The sequence below is a fragment of the Gorilla gorilla genome, chromosome 11, assembly GCF_029281585.2.
Source record: "Gorilla gorilla gorilla isolate KB3781 chromosome 11, NHGRI_mGorGor1-v2.1_pri, whole genome shotgun sequence".
In the NCBI taxonomy this organism is placed as follows: domain Eukaryota; kingdom Metazoa; phylum Chordata; class Mammalia; order Primates; family Hominidae; genus Gorilla; species Gorilla gorilla.
Window position 1 is genome coordinate 108,344,331 of NC_073235.2, and position 18,594 is coordinate 108,362,924.

At 46.8% G+C, this 18,594-nt stretch overlaps 1 protein-coding gene across 4 annotated transcripts in view; it reads left to right on the plus strand.

Annotated features, from left to right (window-relative positions):
• The window catches only part of NRP2 (neuropilin 2), a 115,306-nt gene that overhangs the window by 53,855 nt on the left and 42,857 nt on the right, over nucleotides 1-18,594 (plus strand). For all 4 annotated transcript variants that reach the window (XM_004033095.5, XM_055380392.2, XM_004033093.5 and 1 more), the window contains exons 8-12: nucleotides 4,143-4,287; nucleotides 6,829-7,178; nucleotides 9,378-9,522; nucleotides 13,346-13,462; nucleotides 16,455-16,595. In XM_004033095.5, the coding sequence (XP_004033143.2) occupies nucleotides 4,143-4,287; nucleotides 6,829-7,178; nucleotides 9,378-9,522; nucleotides 13,346-13,462; nucleotides 16,455-16,595 (898 nt within the window). The remainder of the gene's footprint in view (nucleotides 1-4,142; nucleotides 4,288-6,828; nucleotides 7,179-9,377; nucleotides 9,523-13,345; nucleotides 13,463-16,454; nucleotides 16,596-18,594) is intronic.

Here is an 18,594-nt window from a genome sequence, read left to right on the forward strand (position 1 = left end):
TGTCCTCTGTGACATCCAGCTTCTAAAGCAGATGTTAACATTCCTATCTGAGTATAACATACAAGGCAACCCACCGATTTTTCTCAGATACCTCACTGCAAAGTTGTCATCTGAAAATTGTTGGCCTGAAGGTGGGACTTGGGAGTAGTCGTGGCTTTTGGAACTTAAACTCTCCCACCTGTGCAAAGACCCACTTGTTACTTGTGACTTGGCTTACACGCTAACATTTGTCCTGGGTGCTATGCAAGCCTTGGAGGGAGGGCCAGTAAACTTAAGTGTCTATCTGCAAGCCTATTATCGACTTTATTTTCCTGAAGGAGAAACCAAGGTATCTAAGGTTTATTGATTTGCCTATAATGATTCAGTGAGTCGTCAGGGAATAGGGAATAAAACCAATTTCCTGGCGTCATTTCCCATGCACACAACCCCTTACCTTGCAATGCCTAGACTGGAAGCCAAGAATCCATCTCAGTGAATTTGATCAGAAAACATATGAAGGGTGATTCTAAAACCACAGAAGCATTGAGAAAGTCATAAAGATGTATAATATATGATAGCATTTACTAGCTATAAATAGGGGAGATGCAGGGAGAAAAATAGAGACCTTGTAAACCCATTGGGTCAGGATAAATAGAAACTGCTTAATATTTCATTAAAAATGGATTTTCATAAATTGCACTTTGATATCTTTGGGCAAAAGACAATATGTAAGGACTAAGGTGTTGTTATTCATTACTCTTTGTTATTAATAATTTGAACTGGTATTGAACCAACACATCAACAACGTATAGTCGCCCTGTGAATGGGGCACTCCCCATGTGTTCTGGGCACTATTCAAAGTGTATAAAAAATCCACAGCAACTGTCTGCAAAAGCACTTAGGCTGTAAGGGACAACGGGTAACTAAAGTGCCCTGTTGCAAAGTGGACACTGTTAGAGCAGTTCAAACCACAAAAAGTCATGTGAAGAAAGGTTTAGAAGCAGGGGGCCAGAGAGAACCCTACAAATCAACTCATACAATCCCCTCACTTAACAGAGGAGGAAATTGGGGCCCGAGGGAGGTAGAGATATTTGCCCACACTTATGAGCTAATTAGCAGCAGAGCGCAGCTCCTGGCTTCTGATTCAGTAGTGTTTTTGTGTGTGTGTTGTTTTTCCCACTATACCACACTCAGAGTGAGAGGTGTGTTAAAAAATCTAATAAGATGGTGTTCCTTCACCATCCAAAGAACAGAGGGCAGATGTGAACACAAAGTCAAGAGCAGACAAGAAAACAGTTCAGGAACTAGGCTTGGAAATGTGAAGGGTAATTTGAAGCTAAGTTGAAAAGATCCTTCATTTGATTCAAGGGTGGGAGAAGAGTGGGCAAAATGAAAGGGCAGAGTGAAGTTCAATTGAAGCAGTCAGGTAGATGGCCTAGGGGACACAAACTGTGTGCTTGCCTCCCTTCCTGAGTGATGCTACTGTAAGCAGAGATTAGGGGGTTCACCCAGAGCCTGTGGCCACATGTATCCATGGGAAGACTGACCCCCTCCCTCAGCTCATACATGCGAGTGCGTGCAGCCCATGCCCATGTGAGCCACACTCATGCACACACCGTCATCCCAAAGACAGTCCAAATACACAATCATTTACTCACTGAGGAAAGAAAAGGTCTCTTAGTGTTGCCTGCCAAGGCTGAGAAATGCAGGGGTCAGATAAGATAAAATTGGATATTAACAACACATAAGACATGCTGTGTTTCTAAACGGTACCAGCGTGGTGTGTATGCTGTGGATTAGCAGCAGTGTTAAAGTTCAGATCCACTCAACTTTCCAATTATGCATTCACGTGACAAGTAAAGCTTTTTTCACCCAATGTGAACTCCTTAGCGTCTCCTGATGGCGACCACACACACAGTCCCCATCACCATCTTCAGAGAGCAAGCCAGTGGAGGCCCCCCTGCTGCTGCTCACAACACCCATCCGAAATAAGCAAAGTGCTGCATTTGCTTCTTCCTTTCCAAAACAAAACAAAGCAAAGCAAAACAAAACAAAACAGAAAGCCTCTGCCTCATGCTGAATTCTCAGAGAACTGATGAATCTCTTTTCTTTGGATCCAGTTCCCCATCCCTTTCCTGAGAGCTGTGGAGCCCTTTATCAGTACGAAGGAAGTAGGGTCAGTCACCACTCCCCTTGGGCCTTCTCCAGGGTGTCTGGCCCTAACCCTCTTTCCTTCCCTTTCCTTGGCTTTTCTCCTTCCCTTGCTAACTTGGTCTTCTCACTCCTTCTCATCCACAATCGCTATACAGGAAGCAGCAAAATCGAACCTGGGAGAGAGGCGTGACTAACAAGTTCTTTCCCGGTGCTCCCTGCTGTCAACCTTAGGACCCGGGTGGGAGGACTTCCCAGGGGAGGAGAGGGAGCAGCAGGCTGGGTGGGCAGGGGGCACCCCAAGATTTGGTGGACTTCGCACCAGATCAATGGTTTAAACTGAATATGGTGGACCAGAGAAAATCTACTTCCCTGTTTGTCTTCAGCAAGCCACTTCCCTTCATTTACTTGCAAAAGGTATGGTGTCTTCAGTGGTGTGTTATTAAATGGCTCTAACTTTTAACCTTAGCAAGCAGGAAATAGGGCTCTTAAATGATGGAGTTCACAGTTCATGGGGAAGAAAGGACTGTGTTGTCAATTGGCTGTAGACTTCTGTGCTGCTCTTTGCCATTACTCAAAGCCATTCTAAGGTGGGATTATAAACTCACACTGGGAACACATCACTGGACAGTGACCCTACCTCCATTCAGCCCATGCCTGGAGACTTTAAGGGCCCCATGACTCCCAGCCACCAGCATAAACACTGCAAATGTGTTAGAAGAAACTACAAGCTTAAAACCTAAAAACTTGGCAAGGATGTTGGATCCAGACAGGCATCTCTGAGCCTCAGTTTCCTTATCCAATGAAGTGGAGATAAGAATATCTACCTTCTGGGGTACTATAGATATAATTGTTTATACTCAAAGATATTTTGTTGCATCTGGCTGAAAAGTCTTCAAATATACCAGTTTCCCCAGTTCTCTTGTCCCAGCCCTGTTGGTGCCCCCAAACACTTGGCATGGTCTGAATATCAGGAGCCGAAACATCTAGTTCTCCTAAGCAGGAGAAGTCACTGATGGTTGCAGAGTTGGCTGTAAGTAGATTTACAGAGTCCCTTGGTTGTTATAGCTATGACAGATATGATTTAGAAGTGATGGTTGGTTAGTTGGTTTTTCCCTCTACCCTTATTCAGGAAAACCAAGGGAAACTCACATATACTTTGCTCTAGTTACTTTTTTTTTTTTTTTTTTTTTTTTGAACAGAGAGCACAAAAAAGCATAAGGTCCATATGGCAGTTATTGATCTGGGCCATCTGGAAAGCCAGGACTTGCTCCCACCATGTAGGATCAGAAGCTGTTCCAAAAAGCCTTCCCTCCCATAAGAGATGTATTGGTCAGATGGGGACAGGGATGGATTTCATTACAGGGCGGGACTACAGTGAGAGGAAGCTGGAGCAGGACTCTGAAGGACTGTCTGCAACCCTGACCCTGCCACAAAGATCAGAGAGAACCAAGAAAGTGTTGATTGACACAGGGCCATTGTAGGTAGAGGGTGCCCCTCATCATCTCGTCCGCTCTTGGGTGGGATGGCATCAAGTAACTAACAAAAACAACCGTGAAGCACTTTGCAATTAGAAAATGCTCTGCAAATATTCCTAGGTGCCTGCAACATGAGGAAGAGGGAGTGTCAAGTTCAAGCTAGTAAATGAGGTCTGGTAGCCCTAAAAGATGATATTTTTACTTCATTTTAAACAGATATTCTACTTTTCTCTTTCTTCCTTAGCTTCTCAAGTGTTTTCCTTCTTCTGCCTGCTCTCAGCCTGGAGGCAAAATTTTCCTTCCCTCTAAAAGTTTCTGGGAAGACCACTGATAATTTTCAAGTAGAACAGTGTGAGAAATTAATTTGTTCTACAGTGTTTCTTTAAAAAGCCCAAAACAACATACCCACTGATTATTTTTAAGCTTGAGGGAAAGAAAATTTGACAGAACTTTCCCATCCCCTTCAAAGACTGCTCAAGTGGCTAAACTACAAACAGGGGTTTCAATAACATGGTTTTGCATCTTATGCTACAGGTATTTCAAGCCAACAACGATGCAACTGAGGTGGTTCTGAACAAGCTCCACGCTCCGCTGCTGACAAGGTTTGTTAGAATCCGCCCTCAGACCTGGCACTCAGGTATCGCCCTCCGGCTGGAGCTCTTCGGCTGCCGGGTCACAGGTGAGGTGGGGGCTCCAATGAGGTTGGGGTGCTGATTGAGTCCTAGGCTCTGCTCCCTTTCAACTCTCTGCAAACAGCATGACTGTACCACATGACCTTCCCAGAAAGACTGGCTCAAGGACTCAAGTCCTACCAGAGTTTGTCTTTTCATTCATTCATTCAGTATATATTTATTAAGCATCTACGATTTCTATTAATAGCTAACATTTATGGAATGCTAACTAGGTACAGATGCCATTCTAAGCACCTAAGATGTAACATATTTTATTATCCTCATAAGGACTCTATGGGTATTATTCTCCTCACTTTACAGATGAGGAAACCAAGACTTGAAGAGCTAGGTCACTCACCAGTAAGCGGTAGAGCCATGGTTTGAATCTAGGCAGTTTCAGTCCAAAGCCCTTGCTTTCAAATAACACTCTCTGCTGCCTCAACCGGGGGCCAAGAGCTGTGCATGGTGCTGTGGACACAAAGGTGGGCACAACAGACTCTGTTCTGTGTGGGCATATGGACAAGTTGGGCAGACATACTGATAAACTCATAAATAAATATAAAATCAAAACTATGATCAATGTCTGGACATAGAGGCTTATGGTCCTTGGAAGTACATCATAGGGGATTTGACCCAGCCTAGGAGCTCAAGGAGGACTTCTTTGAGGAGGTGATGATTGAAGTGAGGTTAGAAGGCAAATAACAGACATTACCTGGTGAAGAAGGTAGGGAAAGTGCACCAGGCAATGGTCACAGCTTTCTCAATGGCATGGTGGCCAGAGGGACCAAAAGAGGAAGTGAGGAGCATGGACACAGCTTGTGGGCTGAAACCCAAGGCATGTAGTTTGGAGAAGACCAGAGTGGGAGTTGGGACATTATAGGAGGCAATGCAGGGGGTGCAGATGGGAGATGATGATGGCTGGATTAGCCCCAGAAATTTATGGACAGACCAATCCCCTTTATCTTGTGGGCTCAGCCCAGGGCAGGCAAGTTGCCTCTTTGACCCGGAAGTGTCTTCAGTGTACATCCATCCACGTGCCTTTCCCCTAATCATTCCAGCTCTGACAGGGAGTGCTCCAAGGTCTGACCCTGTTTCAGGCTTCTAGTTAAAACACCTTGTATTTGTACAGTCTCTGCATCTCCACATGCCTTTCTTGTTTATCATCTTGCCTACGCTTTCTAACAACCCTGTGAGGTAAGGTGGGCCAGGGACTGATAAGGAAACCAAGACTCAAAGAGGCTAAATAGCTTGCCCAAAGTCATTCAACTAGGAGGTGACAGAGCCAGGATCTGAACCCACATTTTCTCAATTCAAATTCTCTGCTCTTACCACATTTACACAAAGACCCGTTTTCTTCTAATGGGATCAGTTTATGCTAATCCTATCTAGGGGGCTATTTTCTGTCCCTTCCCTGTTGCTGTTCCAGGATAATCAGCAAAGATTTAGGTAGAGGTCATTCTCTGGAAGATTGAAAGGAGAGAACCAGTGATTTTGAAGAAGGGGAACAACCTGGAGGATCTTTTTTATCCATAGCTCAGTTTGCAAGTATGAAATGCACATTGACTATAGACCCTGCCTTGCCTGACGTCATTTATTCATGCATTCTCCACTCAATCATTTGTTCCACACATCTGATGTGCCAGGCACACACTGGGAATGGGACATAGAGACAGGAACAAAACAGATGGGGTCTCTGACATCGTAGAACTTTCAGGCTAGTGAGCAAGATAGACAATAAACAAATGCAAGTACTGGATAAACTAGAATGTGCATATGAAGGAAAAGAACAGGGTGCTCTGAGGGAAACCAATTTAGTGAGGATTGAAAATTTGGGAACAGCTTTTCTGTGGATATGACACTTGAGCTTGGGGCTAAGAAAATGTTAGTCTGGGGGTGACTGAAGGCAAAAGCATTTTGGGTCATGGGAACAGCATGTGGGAAGGATCCAAGGCAGTAAAGAGCAGTTATTTGGGAAGTAAAGACCTGATACTGATGCCAGGAAGGTTTCCTTCTACTTGGCAAAACAATTACTAGGAAATAGTTCAATGTTTAGCTCAGTTCCCCTGTTCTCAGTGTCCCTGATAGGGTCAGTGGGGACTAGTGTCATCGACAGGGATGTGCAGACACACATTCTGAGAGTCCTTGGTTAGAGCTGTAAGCACAAATAGTTAATGGCCATTGGATACTTAAATATGCCAGGCACCGTCCTGTGAGCTCTTAGTAACTAACAGAATCCTTGCAACAGCCCTCAAGAGGTAGGCACCTCTATTAGCTCCCCTTTAGATCTAGGGAAACTGAGGCAAAGAGCAATTAAATAATTTGCCCAAGGCCCTCTGACTAGTAAGTGGCAGAGTGAACATGAACACAGGCAGTCTAGCTCTGAGTCCGGGCTCTTAACCACAGTGCTGTACACATTCACCATGCAAAGAAATTAGTGCTGACTTAGTATTTGACAGTTGGGCTCTTTTGCAGCTCCCTTCTTATAGGGGGTGGTCCCTGGTTAGCAGGTGTCAGCCATGACCTCTTGTATCTTCCTCTCCTCTCTGCAGATGCTCCCTGCTCCAACATGCTGGGGATGCTCTCAGGCCTCATTGCAGACTCCCAGATCTCCGCCTCTTCCACCCAGGAATACCTCTGGAGCCCCAGTGCAGCCCGCCTGGTCAGCAGCCGCTCGGGCTGGTTCCCTCGAATCCCTCAGGCCAAGCCCGGTGAGGAGTGGCTTCAGGTAGATCTGGGAACACCCAAGACAGTGAAAGGTGTCATCATCCAGGGAGCCCGCGGAGGAGACAGTATCACTGCTGTGGAAGCCAGAGCATTTGTGCGCAAGTTCAAAGTCTCCTACAGCCTAAACGGCAAGGACTGGGAATACATTCAGGACCCCAGGACCCAGCAGCCAAAGGTAGGCTGTTCTTGGAGGCCTCTGTAACGTTACCCTCAACAGGGAGGCTAAGTGTGGTACAGGGAGTTGAGACTGATGATGTCCCATCTAAACAGTCGTCATCCAACTCCTGAAATCCAATAAAACAAATATCGTTTGAGAGATTACTTTGTGCCAGGCACTGTGCTAAATACCTTATTTCTGACTCTTTTGTTTGTTTGTTTGTTTTTGAGATGGAGTCTCTGTCACCCAGGCTGGAGTGCAGTGGTCTGTTCTCGGCTCACTGCAACCTCCGCCTCCAGGGTTCAAGCGATTCTCCAGCCTCAGCCTCCTGAGTGGCTGGGATTACAGGTGCCCGCCACCACATCTAGCTAATTTTTGTATTTCTGGTAGAGATGGGGTTTCACCATATTGGTCAGGCTGGTCTTGAACTCCTGACCTCAAGTGATCCACTTGCCTTGGCCTCTCAAAGTGCTGGGATTATAGGCGTGAACCACCGCACCCGGCCTGGACTCTTTTTTAATCGTTACAACATCTGTGCAAAGTAGATCTTTTTGTCACTCCCATTTTAGAGATGATAAACTGACACTTGATATCATGCCCAGGGTCACACAGTTCACCTGTGATAGAGCCGATTCAGAAACCGGAAGTCTGACTCCAAAGTCCAAATGCCTAACCCCTACTGAACACTGCCTTTTTATAAAGTTCAACACTCTTTATACACTCTTTCAGATAAAGTTTCCTTGAAATTGGCCAGACATCTAAAGGGGATGTGGTTTTTGGAGGCCAAGCTATAGAAACTAGAGGTTGACTTCCAAAAATAACGATGTTTTTCTGAATGTCGCTGCATTCCTTTGTATTCTCCTAGTTTTGACTGCTTAGATCTTTCCGGCCTCTCAAACTGAGGCAAGGGAGAAGCAAGAGAAACTCACCCCGAGCCAGAAGCTCAGACCAGTACAGCCTACTCCCCTGCCACCAGAGTGAAGGTCAGCCTTCAACACAGACACAAGGAGCCCCAGAAGGGGAGGAGACGTCATACCTCTGTCCCTCCCCAGATCAGTCTCCTGGCAGGCCAGGCTCTCTGATTCTTATCTCTAGTTACCCCTTGCTTTTCTCAAAAGAACAGGTCCCTAAAAAAGGAGGGAGTTTGCATGTCTCGGGGCCACCTTTGCTAAGCAAATGTTTCCATTCTGAATACAGAGGCAAGAGTTGGGTTGGAGGTTTTGCGATGCTGAGGTAAACTCCCAGCTCTCAACTCCAGAGGCTTAGAAAGGCTCAGGGCTTGGTAACTGGAACCTTGCATCGATGGAGCAGAAGTTGGACCACAGGCTTCCCCAGGGAGAGCTGAGCCTGGTTTTTCTTGGGAAAGAAGTTGATCTTTGCCATTGTGGGAGACAGCCCTATCCGAGACAGTGCTTCTGGTTCAGAATTGTGGACGCAGGGCATCCTGAAAACTGGAGTGGTCCTGCTGAATTTCTGGGGGCTAATCAGCTGCAGGCCCTGGCCACCCACTCCTGTCCTTCCCCCGGATGAGTGTCTCCAAGTGTACTCTAGGCTGGTCCTCCACCCAGCTCCACCAAAGCAGCCCCCTGCTCCCCGCATCATCAGTTTTATGTACTGGGGCTCCGTGTGAGGTTTCTTTTGACAGGAGTGCTTTCCCTAAACAAAGGTTTGGGAAACAGTCTAAGACTATCGATGTGTGACCAGAAGACAGTGTCATTGGCCTAGGGGTCATTTTCCTGTAAGGTTCTCAGTGAGCTAGGAACTATCAGTCAGCTTGGGTTACCTCAATGGAGGCTTTCACGCATTAGAAAAAGAAGTGTCCCTTTCCCTGTAGACCAGGAATTCAGAACGGTCAAAGATTGCCCAAACTGCCTTCCCCCCTCTGTAGCCAAAGTCAGCTGAAAACGCAGTTGGAGCCAAATTCTTCCCCAGATACTCCATTTTAGTCACCAGGTAAAAGACACAACCTGGAAATTGCCACCTTTGTTTACTTCCTATTTTCCATAATTCTGGGTCCCTAACCACCTTCCAAATGAATAAAATCGTTGGTCTGAAAATGAAGCTTGCGTGGATCAGAATGTCCCAGTGACCAGGAATCGACTAGGAAGACTTCCTAGCAGGACGTGCGGGGCAGGGAGGAGAAGGGGAAGGAAAGGGAAGAAGGTGATAGGGACTGGGTCCCACACCAGAAGGGCTGAGTGGCCTCTCTCCCTGCAGCTGTTCGAAGGGAACATGCACTATGACACCCCTGACATCCGAAGGTTTGACCCCATTCCGGCACAGTACGTGCGGGTATACCCGGAGAGGTGGTCGCCGGCGGGGATTGGGATGCGGCTGGAGGTGCTGGGCTGTGACTGGACAGGTAAGATGATTCCTCCTCTTTGCATCTCACCCACATGGTCCTCTGACCCTGGCATCCCACGAGGCCCTGGGAGGGCTGTGGAGGGGGCGGCCATCCCAGGAGCTGGAAATGCTGCAGACCCCTGCCGTGTTCTCCTGCCTCAGACTATGGGTACTGCAGCCTCTGGACTTGGGACAGTTTCTCAAGGGAGGTACTTTGTCTTTTTTAAGGGATCATTCCAGTTCTCCAACCCGAGTCTCTCAAAAACAAATCACAACCACACACCACCCACCCAAATTCAATTAGACCCTGGTTCTTCAGGCCAGAGGGCTGTGGCTGTTGATTTAGGGAAGAAAAAAAACCCTCATGATAATAAAGTAATCGGTTTATGTCTGAATCTGGCCTCCAGATGTCAGTGGCTAAGAGACTTCATTTTCATTTCAGAGCCACATCTGTAAAAGGCATTTATTTGCTCAGGAGGGACCCTGTTGCAGGGAGCTGATGGGGGCAGGACTACTTCTCATTGTCCTGCTCATTCCTGCCAGGTGGCCCAGGCCTTGGGGAACACCTCTCATTATTCCAAATGTGGGTGAGGCCCACAGAGGGTGCCCAGCCTTCCTGGTTTCCGAGGGAGGGCCCTGCCCTTCTGAGTCAGGCCCTACCTTCCTTTCCTTGGGGCGCCAGCCCTCCTCCCTCGGCAGAGCTGGCACCAGATCTTACCCAGAGGTCACTCACTGCCTGCCAAAAGGAGTTCGTGGGAGCCACTGGGGCTCAAGGACTGAGCCTGATGCCAGCAGGAGCAGCCACCAGCCTGAGCTATCCTGCCCTCCTCCGCCAGGGCCCCAGGTATCCCCATTTTCCTGTCTGTGCCGTACCTGTCACTGGCTCAGCCGGCAGGATGGCATGAAGGATTAATAAGGGCATGTCGGAGAAGTGCTTTTGGCTCCCAGGGAGAAAAATGCTGCCTGTATGCTGGCTACAGCAGCGCAGAGGAGCCCTGTTGAGGCACACGGGCTGGGAATTGGGCCCAAATTAGCCTCCTCACTTTTGAATTGAAGGCAGCCCCAGCGAACACATCTTCATAGGGAGACACTTAACTCCCCATTACCTGGGGATGAGGCCAAAGTTCCCTGCAGCCTGCTAAACGTCCTCTCACAGGTGCAGAAAACCTCCCCCCGATACAAGCTGGCTTCATTTACGCGCCCTGGAATCAGGGGCTCAGCGCTGTAGGGGATCCAGGAGCTTGTAAGCCAGTGGCTTTCACACATTTCTGCCCATGATACACAATTTAAAATAATTTTCCTTCACAACCCGCTTCACTTATAAGCACTCACACACAGTGGTGTATACGGGGTACAGTGTATGGGTAAGTGCTTGGACTCTGGAGACAGATTGCCAAGTTCAAGTCCTGCCCCTGCCATTTGCTGGCTGCATAACCTCAGAAAAGTTAGTCTCTCAGTGCCTTGGTTATCTTAGCTGAAAAATGGAGAGGACAATAGTCTGTCTACCCCATAGGGTCATTGTGAGGATTAAATGAATGAATGGATGTGAAATACTTAGACTACTGCCTGGCACCCAGCAAACCTGTTATGATAAATAACTGTAACTGAAACAAAAGGTTCCCAAAGCAATGTTCATCTTAACCATGGAAGTGCACTCCAAAATATTATAGTCGATATGTTTTAAATGCTGGTCATGACCTATTCGATGGATTCCACAACCCAATGATGAGAGTGATGCGTGGTTTGGGAAATATCACAGACCTGGGCCAATTCCTCTTTCATAGACAAGGAAACAGCCCCAGAAGGTAGAAGTCACTTGCCAGAGGTCACTCAGCTGGATGAAGTCCACCTCATTCTTCCCCCCATCCCTTGCCCTTCGGTGCCATGCCCTCCCAGTCTGGCCAGTGGGACAGTTGCTAATGACCTCTTTCCTTCATTGCTCCCCAATCCCAACATGCCCCAAATTACACTGGTGATGGTCAGCGACAGGTTTCTTATTTCAAAGCCCTGCCAGGCCATTCCTTGGAAGATCAGAGTTGAGGAGCGTTCCCCTCTGCCCAGCCTCCTTTCCTTTGAAGTCTCTGACATCTGGTTTCAATTTCAGGGGGAGCGTTGCTGTTTGATGGGCAGTTACCTTGGAGCACCCAGTACAAACATAGTACAAACAGTATAAACACTGAGGCCTCCGTGCCCGCCGTTCCTCCACTTTCATTTACACGCCCTGCCCTCTGGTGCCTCATTGGCCCCTGGGTTTAACATTCTTTACACCAATCAGCTGACCCATTTTGCTACCTAACATTTCCAGAAACTGTTCTCCATAGGTCACGTGGCTATGTTTGCTTTTCGAATTTCCGTCTGTTTCTCACACTTATCTTTGGTTCACTTCTTCATCCCTATCCCAAAGGATAACAGGAAAAATAATGGGCTGGGCTGAGCTGCTGCAGCTAAATACTTTGACAGGGCTGCTTCACCTGTTAGTTGGTTTGTTTGTGTTTCAAATAATTATGTTTTGCCTTACTGCCCCATAGTTTGCTTTACAATCGAGTTTCTATGACACAGTGACAAATTTGAACTTACAAATTAGGACGCTTCGAGGTTATTTGCTATTTACTGTGAGCAAAAGGCAGACACGGCAAAGGGAAGTATGAAAGGTTATGTGCGTAGTATTTAATAGCAGAAAGGTGGGAAGTCGACCGTGAAAAAGCTATTCAGCGTATTTAGCAATTTCCTCCAGCTCCTGGCTTTATTAAATGGTATCCTGAAGGGTGCCTGACAAAGGCGCCTAATCACATACAGTAGTGCAAAGGAGCATGTATAGAAATGAGAGGGACAAGGCACTGGCATCCTGTTGGAGGACAGCTCTGGGATGAAGACACCACCCCAAAACACATGGACTTGAGCACCAGTTTCCAGAACCCCTTTCACCCCACCCAGGGCCTGACTCATAGCTCCATTCGCTCCCTCAATAGTTGCTGAATGAATGACGGGCATGAGCAAATAAGCAAATGAATAGGTGAATGAATCACCTGGAGTTGAGGTCAAAACCCCCTGCCTGCAGCCAGGTTTGGCCTAGCCAGGGTTCACTGTGTGCTACTTAGTATAACACTTTTAATAAGTTGCCAACATGTAGAGTCTGGAGATTTTACTTAGGGATTTTTGCTTTCTTATTGGGGGAAGGAAAGGGGGAAATATTTGGAAGACCTGGCCTGGCCACACTGGGCCACCTCCCCTCCAGACCCCAATCTGCTGGAGCCAGTCATGGAGGCCACCTTTAAACCAGGCATGTAAGATCCCAGCTTTCACCACCTCCTCTCTCTCCAACCTTCCCCTGCCCTCACAACCACGTCTGCTTTCCTCACTTACAGTAGGTGTTTGGATCCAGGAAACACTTGAACTTGCCACACCCTGACCTAAAGGCATAGCCCCAAATCACTTTCACCATGTAGAGTCTGAGCCTCTTTAAATCCATATTCCCGTCCATCCAGTTTTGTGCAAACATGAGCCAGTGTGCTTTGGTCCTTCCTTGGAGCTGGCGTCGCCTGTCGCCCCCTCCATTATTGTCTCGTGGCCTTTTGTGCTAAACTCGGGGCCTCTGCTGTGGAGTAAAGAATGTGGGTTTGTGTCCCTACCTCTGTCACTGCTGGTTCTGCAACCCAGGACCATTCTCATTCTACTATGGCGATGCTCCTGACTTCATTGACAGCACACAGACATGACTTCAGAGTTTCGTGCATATGTGTGCATCTTCTTTCCCTTCTCTAGAGATGTTTGGCATCTTCCTCCTGCTGGGTTGCAACACAGGCTGCTACAGCATTCTCTTATCTTCCTTTGCCCTTACACAGACTCCAAGCCCACGGTAGAGACGCTGGGACCCACTGTGAAGAGCGAAGAGACAACCACCCCCTACCCCACCGAAGAGGAGGCCACGGAGTGTGGGGAGAACTGCAGCTTTGAGGATGGTAAGCACAAATTGCATCCAGATGGCATGGGTGCAGACTAGTCAGAGTGGGAGCTGGCCTGTGGCTGGACAGGGACCTAGGGGTCCCCCAGATCAGAGATCCAGGGGATCTCAAGGAAGTGGTAAGAGAGGTGGGGGCACTTAGGGGTTTGGGGCAGTGGCTGTTTACAACCAATGTAGAAGCATTTGGATAGTGTAACAACCAGTACAGCCCTACTGGTGTGAACCCACTAGACATCAGGTGAGACAAGGATGACTCCAAAGAGAACTCCTCTTTTGAGGAGTCTCATTTGTTGAGCCCTCACTATCTTGCTTGTCTGCTAAAGGAGAACCATTCTTATCCTTAGAATTCACAGCTCTGATAGTTTTTCCTGTTAAGCTGTGTGTGTATGTTACAGCCAAGTGAAGATACGGCAGTCATCTGGGCGATGGAGCGCGATAGTTGGGTTAATCCAGCAGTTACCTGTGACTTAATTGTGTTTCCCTGTGTCTTTCACCGCCACCAATTTGAGAAAGTATAACAGTGATGATTCTATAAGATAGTGCACTGTATCCTCTGTAACTGGAGTGCAGATCAGAGACAAAGGCGGAAATGTAAAAAGGCATCTTCAACCGTTCCCTCAAAACTCAGGGGCTCCGCATTTCTGGATGGGTCCCATCCATGGGAAATTCCTTTCATTTATCTTCGGAGTATATCCAAGTTAGATAAAAACAATAATTGGCAGAATCCGAAAGTCAGTCACATTTTAAATCATACTGCTAAAGTCACCAAGTATGAGGACATTTATAAGAAACCACAAATTTTGGAACACCTGGCATTTTGGCTAGAATGTTAAGCTTGACAGCCTCAACTTACAGTAAATTACTGATCATTATTAAATGTTCATTAAACAAAATGAGGGAAGACTGGCAAAGAGACTAGAGAAGTGATGGAGACATAAAGATATAGGTAGATGGCAAAATCTGTGGAACCTGCAAGCACAGCCGTTTGACAGTTAGAGAGGAACTGCACTGATGGAGTGGATGACTCCAGAAAATGGCTACAAAGAAGAATGGGAGGAAAGCCAAGAATAAATGCTGAAGTTATGTGACTGAAAAAGCAATAATTTAATGCATATGCTTTGGGGATTGTGCTTTCATATTATTGTGTGGGTGGAGGACACTGTTGGTCGGGGTTAGTTGAATACAGAATTCTGACATTTTAATGAACTTGTTTTTGTTTTATGGAGAGAAGAAGGAGACTTGGAGAATCTTCCAAGACATGTTTCAGATAGTTTGAGAGCCAAAAGTGGAATGCATAGGGAGTTAACATACGATATTGGATTTACAGAGTTAGCTTGTTGGGGGACCTGGAGTGGGGGTTCTAGCTAAATGACAATCAAAGGAAAAATTAAGGGTTCTGCTGCAAAATTTCAGAAGTTTATTTTTAATATGATTTTCCCGTTTCTAGTGGTTTGTTTCATTTGGGGTTTCTTTGATGGTTCCTCCCTTTTCTTTTTGCAAAATTTTTTTGTAGAATTTGGTTCCTGAGATACAGTATACATGAAAACGTTACAGAGGATTTATGCTATATTGAATTACTTCATATTTTTGAAGAGAAAAATAGAAATTCAGAAATTGTCAGGAGAAGGGGTGGTAAAGGCTAAGGGCTGACTTTTCCAAGCCACAGGTTGATGCTTCTGTAATAGATTCCATGTGTCTCTTCTAAACTCAAGCTGACTTTGGCCAAGGGTGGGCAAACATTAAATATCCTGTCCTGGAAAGGGAAGGCATTTACAGGGCCTGGTGGCAATCTTCCTCCTCCCTCTGATGCCAGCAGTGCCCTGCCCCCCATGAGGTGAGCCCTCCTCACCCCTAGGGTGAGTAATTTGTTTCTACCAGTCCGTGGCTCCCTTTAGACTTCCTAACCTGCATTCTAAGCCTTCCCCAGGGAAATTCCTCTCTAAGAACCCTGGGAAGGGAAGTGAGAAGGGCAGAGACCCCACTTTCTCCCTGCTACCAACATTAGCCAACATTTTTCCGCTGTCTCCGCAGGCACTGCCGGCAAACAACCAAATTTGGGTTCCCATTTCCTCTTTCCCCACGTCCACACCACCCCCACTTAGTCACATATTTGGCATTAGCTCATACTGGATTTTTGGAGCTGGGTGGAACCTCAGAAGAAACTCTCTTGGTTCTGTCTTCAGGCTCAGGCAGGTGAACCATCAAAGCAGACAGGACACCACTGTGTCATTAGTTCCTGGATTCCCATAGGGAAAGCATTCTCTACCTCCTGGGGTCGCAGCCTCCAGGGATTCAGCATGATGGGAAATTATTTTTCCTCCTGGCCAGCACTGAGCTGAGAAGCTGGCTGGTCTGGTCCCTTCGATTTGCTCTTACCATGCCAAATTTCCCACCGGGCATACCTCCCCATGGAGATGCTGGACTGTCCCAGTCTTCAGAAATAGAGACGGATCACAAAGAGGTGAAGCGTAGCAAACAAGCCTTCCTTGTTTCTGAGGTCACTTTCTCCTCACTGGGCAGAACCTCCCAGGGATTTCAGTCTCTCTGGATGCTAATGGGCTGCCCCATCTCCTCTGAGAGCCAGGTTGGCAGGAGATGAGATAATACTTTTTTTGGGAGCCAGCCTTCCACCAGGGCACTGGGGAGACATTCTTCTCTGGCATTTAGGGAACAGCAATTTTCACATTTGTCTGCTCTCCGAGGTGGACAGAAGAGGCTGATTAGAGCCTGAAGCCATTTGGTAGCCTCATTTATAATTGCTTACTATGGGAACCACTGGCAGACTTGGCTTTCATGCCTGGGAAGGATGAGACCAAAGCCTGACCCGAAAGCCAGCGATCGCCAAGATGAGTTAAATGAATAAGCAAAGGAAGCCACTTCTTTCTCTGCTCTCCACTCAGGCCTTGCCAGCCATTTAAATAGTACCACTGTGGCTGTTCTCTGAACCCATTTCATTTGCCTTCCTTTGGGTTATTGTTTTCCCCTTTTAGACAAAGATTTGCAGCTCCCTTCAGGATTCAATTGCAACTTCGATTTCCCCGAGGAGCCCTGTGGTTGGATGTATGACCATGCCAAGTGGCTCCGGACCACCTGGGCCAGCAGCTCCAGCCCGAATGACCGGACATTTCCAGGTAAGCCAGCTGTGAGTGAAGAGATGAAAGAGTTAAGGCTAGCCTGTTCCACATACTTCAACCCCAGATTCCCTTACAAGCTTCATAACTTCCCGCCGCACAGCAATCCTCTATTCTTTGCCCACAAACCACCATAGTCTTTGCTCAAGACGTCACCTCAAAGAATAGCCAGTTGGTGGTTCCCAGCCTCTCTTGTGATTACAGCACAGCCTGGAAGCTGGGAGGGAGAGGGGGAAGCCAAGATAGAAGAAAGAGGAGAAAGAAAAAAGGGACAATTGGGAGGCCCTAGGAGATGGGGCGAGTCAGTGTCCTCTTGTTCCCATAGCCAGCACCCACTGCTATTATCACAGAGCCCCTTGTCAACTTCGAGCTGGGTACTATTCCTAAAATGGCTCATTGGGAAATGACTGGCCTTGAGTTTGATTTATACGTCTCTGAGGGTGCCACTGCTTCTACACCAAGTCAATTTGAGGGACCAAAATGCTGCCACACCCATGGGTATCTAGCAGAGCTGCCTGGCACTTGGCCTCTAGAAGAGTATTGCTGTAAGTCCTGGATACTTTGTTAAGCCCACCATTTTAGTTTCAGAAAGCCAGATTTCAGAAGCTTCTCCTGGCACTGCTGACAAGAAGGGGTTGCCTCTAACCCTTCTAAACAGGTAGCAAGAGTTGTCTGCTATCTCTGCTGTTACGTGCTTTCACAGCAGTATGATGGTAAATGTTTAACAATAGGCTTTTTAGGGATTAAAAAATAAACTGCTTTTTAACATTTGTCACTTTCAGTGGTGTAAATACCCTTACCATAGCTGAGCTTAAGCTACCATCACAACATCAATGGAGATGGAGTTGAGAAGTCAGTAAGAGAGCATTATATAGTTTTTTTTTCCATTGTGCAAATACAGTAGACAGAAATGACTCCAGAAGTATAGCTACTGATAAAATGTATTAAGATAACTAGCAAGTGTTGAGTTTTGAGGATTTGTTACCTTTGTTTTTTAATACAATTTATTGAATTATAGCTTTATATAATTTAATTTTTACTAATGAATACATTTAACAACTGGCTTGCAAAACACTTGACAAGCAGCTCTCACAAGCTGGTACACCTTGGCTCTAGCACAGCACTGAGTGGCTTTGAATTCTCCTGTACTTCTGGCCTGGACCTGAGACCTCCATAAGCACTGGAGAGGAGAGGGGTGAATTCTGGAAATTTAGATCAGCTTGCCAGGGTACAATAGGAAAAGGCTAGAAAATGAAAGAGGCAAAGGGACCTTCCCTTCTGCAGGCTTCCTTAGAACTGCTTCTCACCCCAAGCACTTCTTCCCGGTGGGGACAGTGGGACAGATGCTAGGAGAACACTCGGAGCTGGCCTCCTGACACAGTCCACACTTGCTTCCCCGGAGGGTCACAGTGCCTGATCCGGAGAAAAACATTTTCATATTTCAAGTGTTTATCTCTTCAGCATTTGAGTGCTCAGAGAGATTAATATCTGAAGATCACCACGGCCTCAGGCAAAAGAAGAGAACACTTACCCCAGTCCAGCCTTAATCACCCTCCCTTCTCTGTTCACTGCAATAATGTTTAATTAATATAATGAGCCTCCTGCACGTTGGGAAAAAATACTTATTTTTATAACCCAGCCTGGATTTTTCATTTCATTTCCACTCCTTTGAGACTGCATCCAATTAATTCATGGTTGTTCCCAACCCCCATGTTTTATCTGAATGTAAAGAAGGTTTGTGGGGTCTGTGTAGGTGTGGGTATTCTAGTATTAATGTGTGTGTGCATGAGTGTGTTTGTGGTTTCTGTGCATGGGTGTGTGTGTGTGTCTGTGTGGTATGTACCTCAGCAGAGGCGCTTGGAATAAAAGGATATAGCCGGGGTCCTCTGCAGGCTGGGGAGGTTGGCTGGCTCTTATTCAGTGTCTGTCCTCAGGTTCATTCTAATGATTCTGGCCTCCTCCCTTGACTCTTCTAAGCATATTTTCTCTGGGAGTGTCT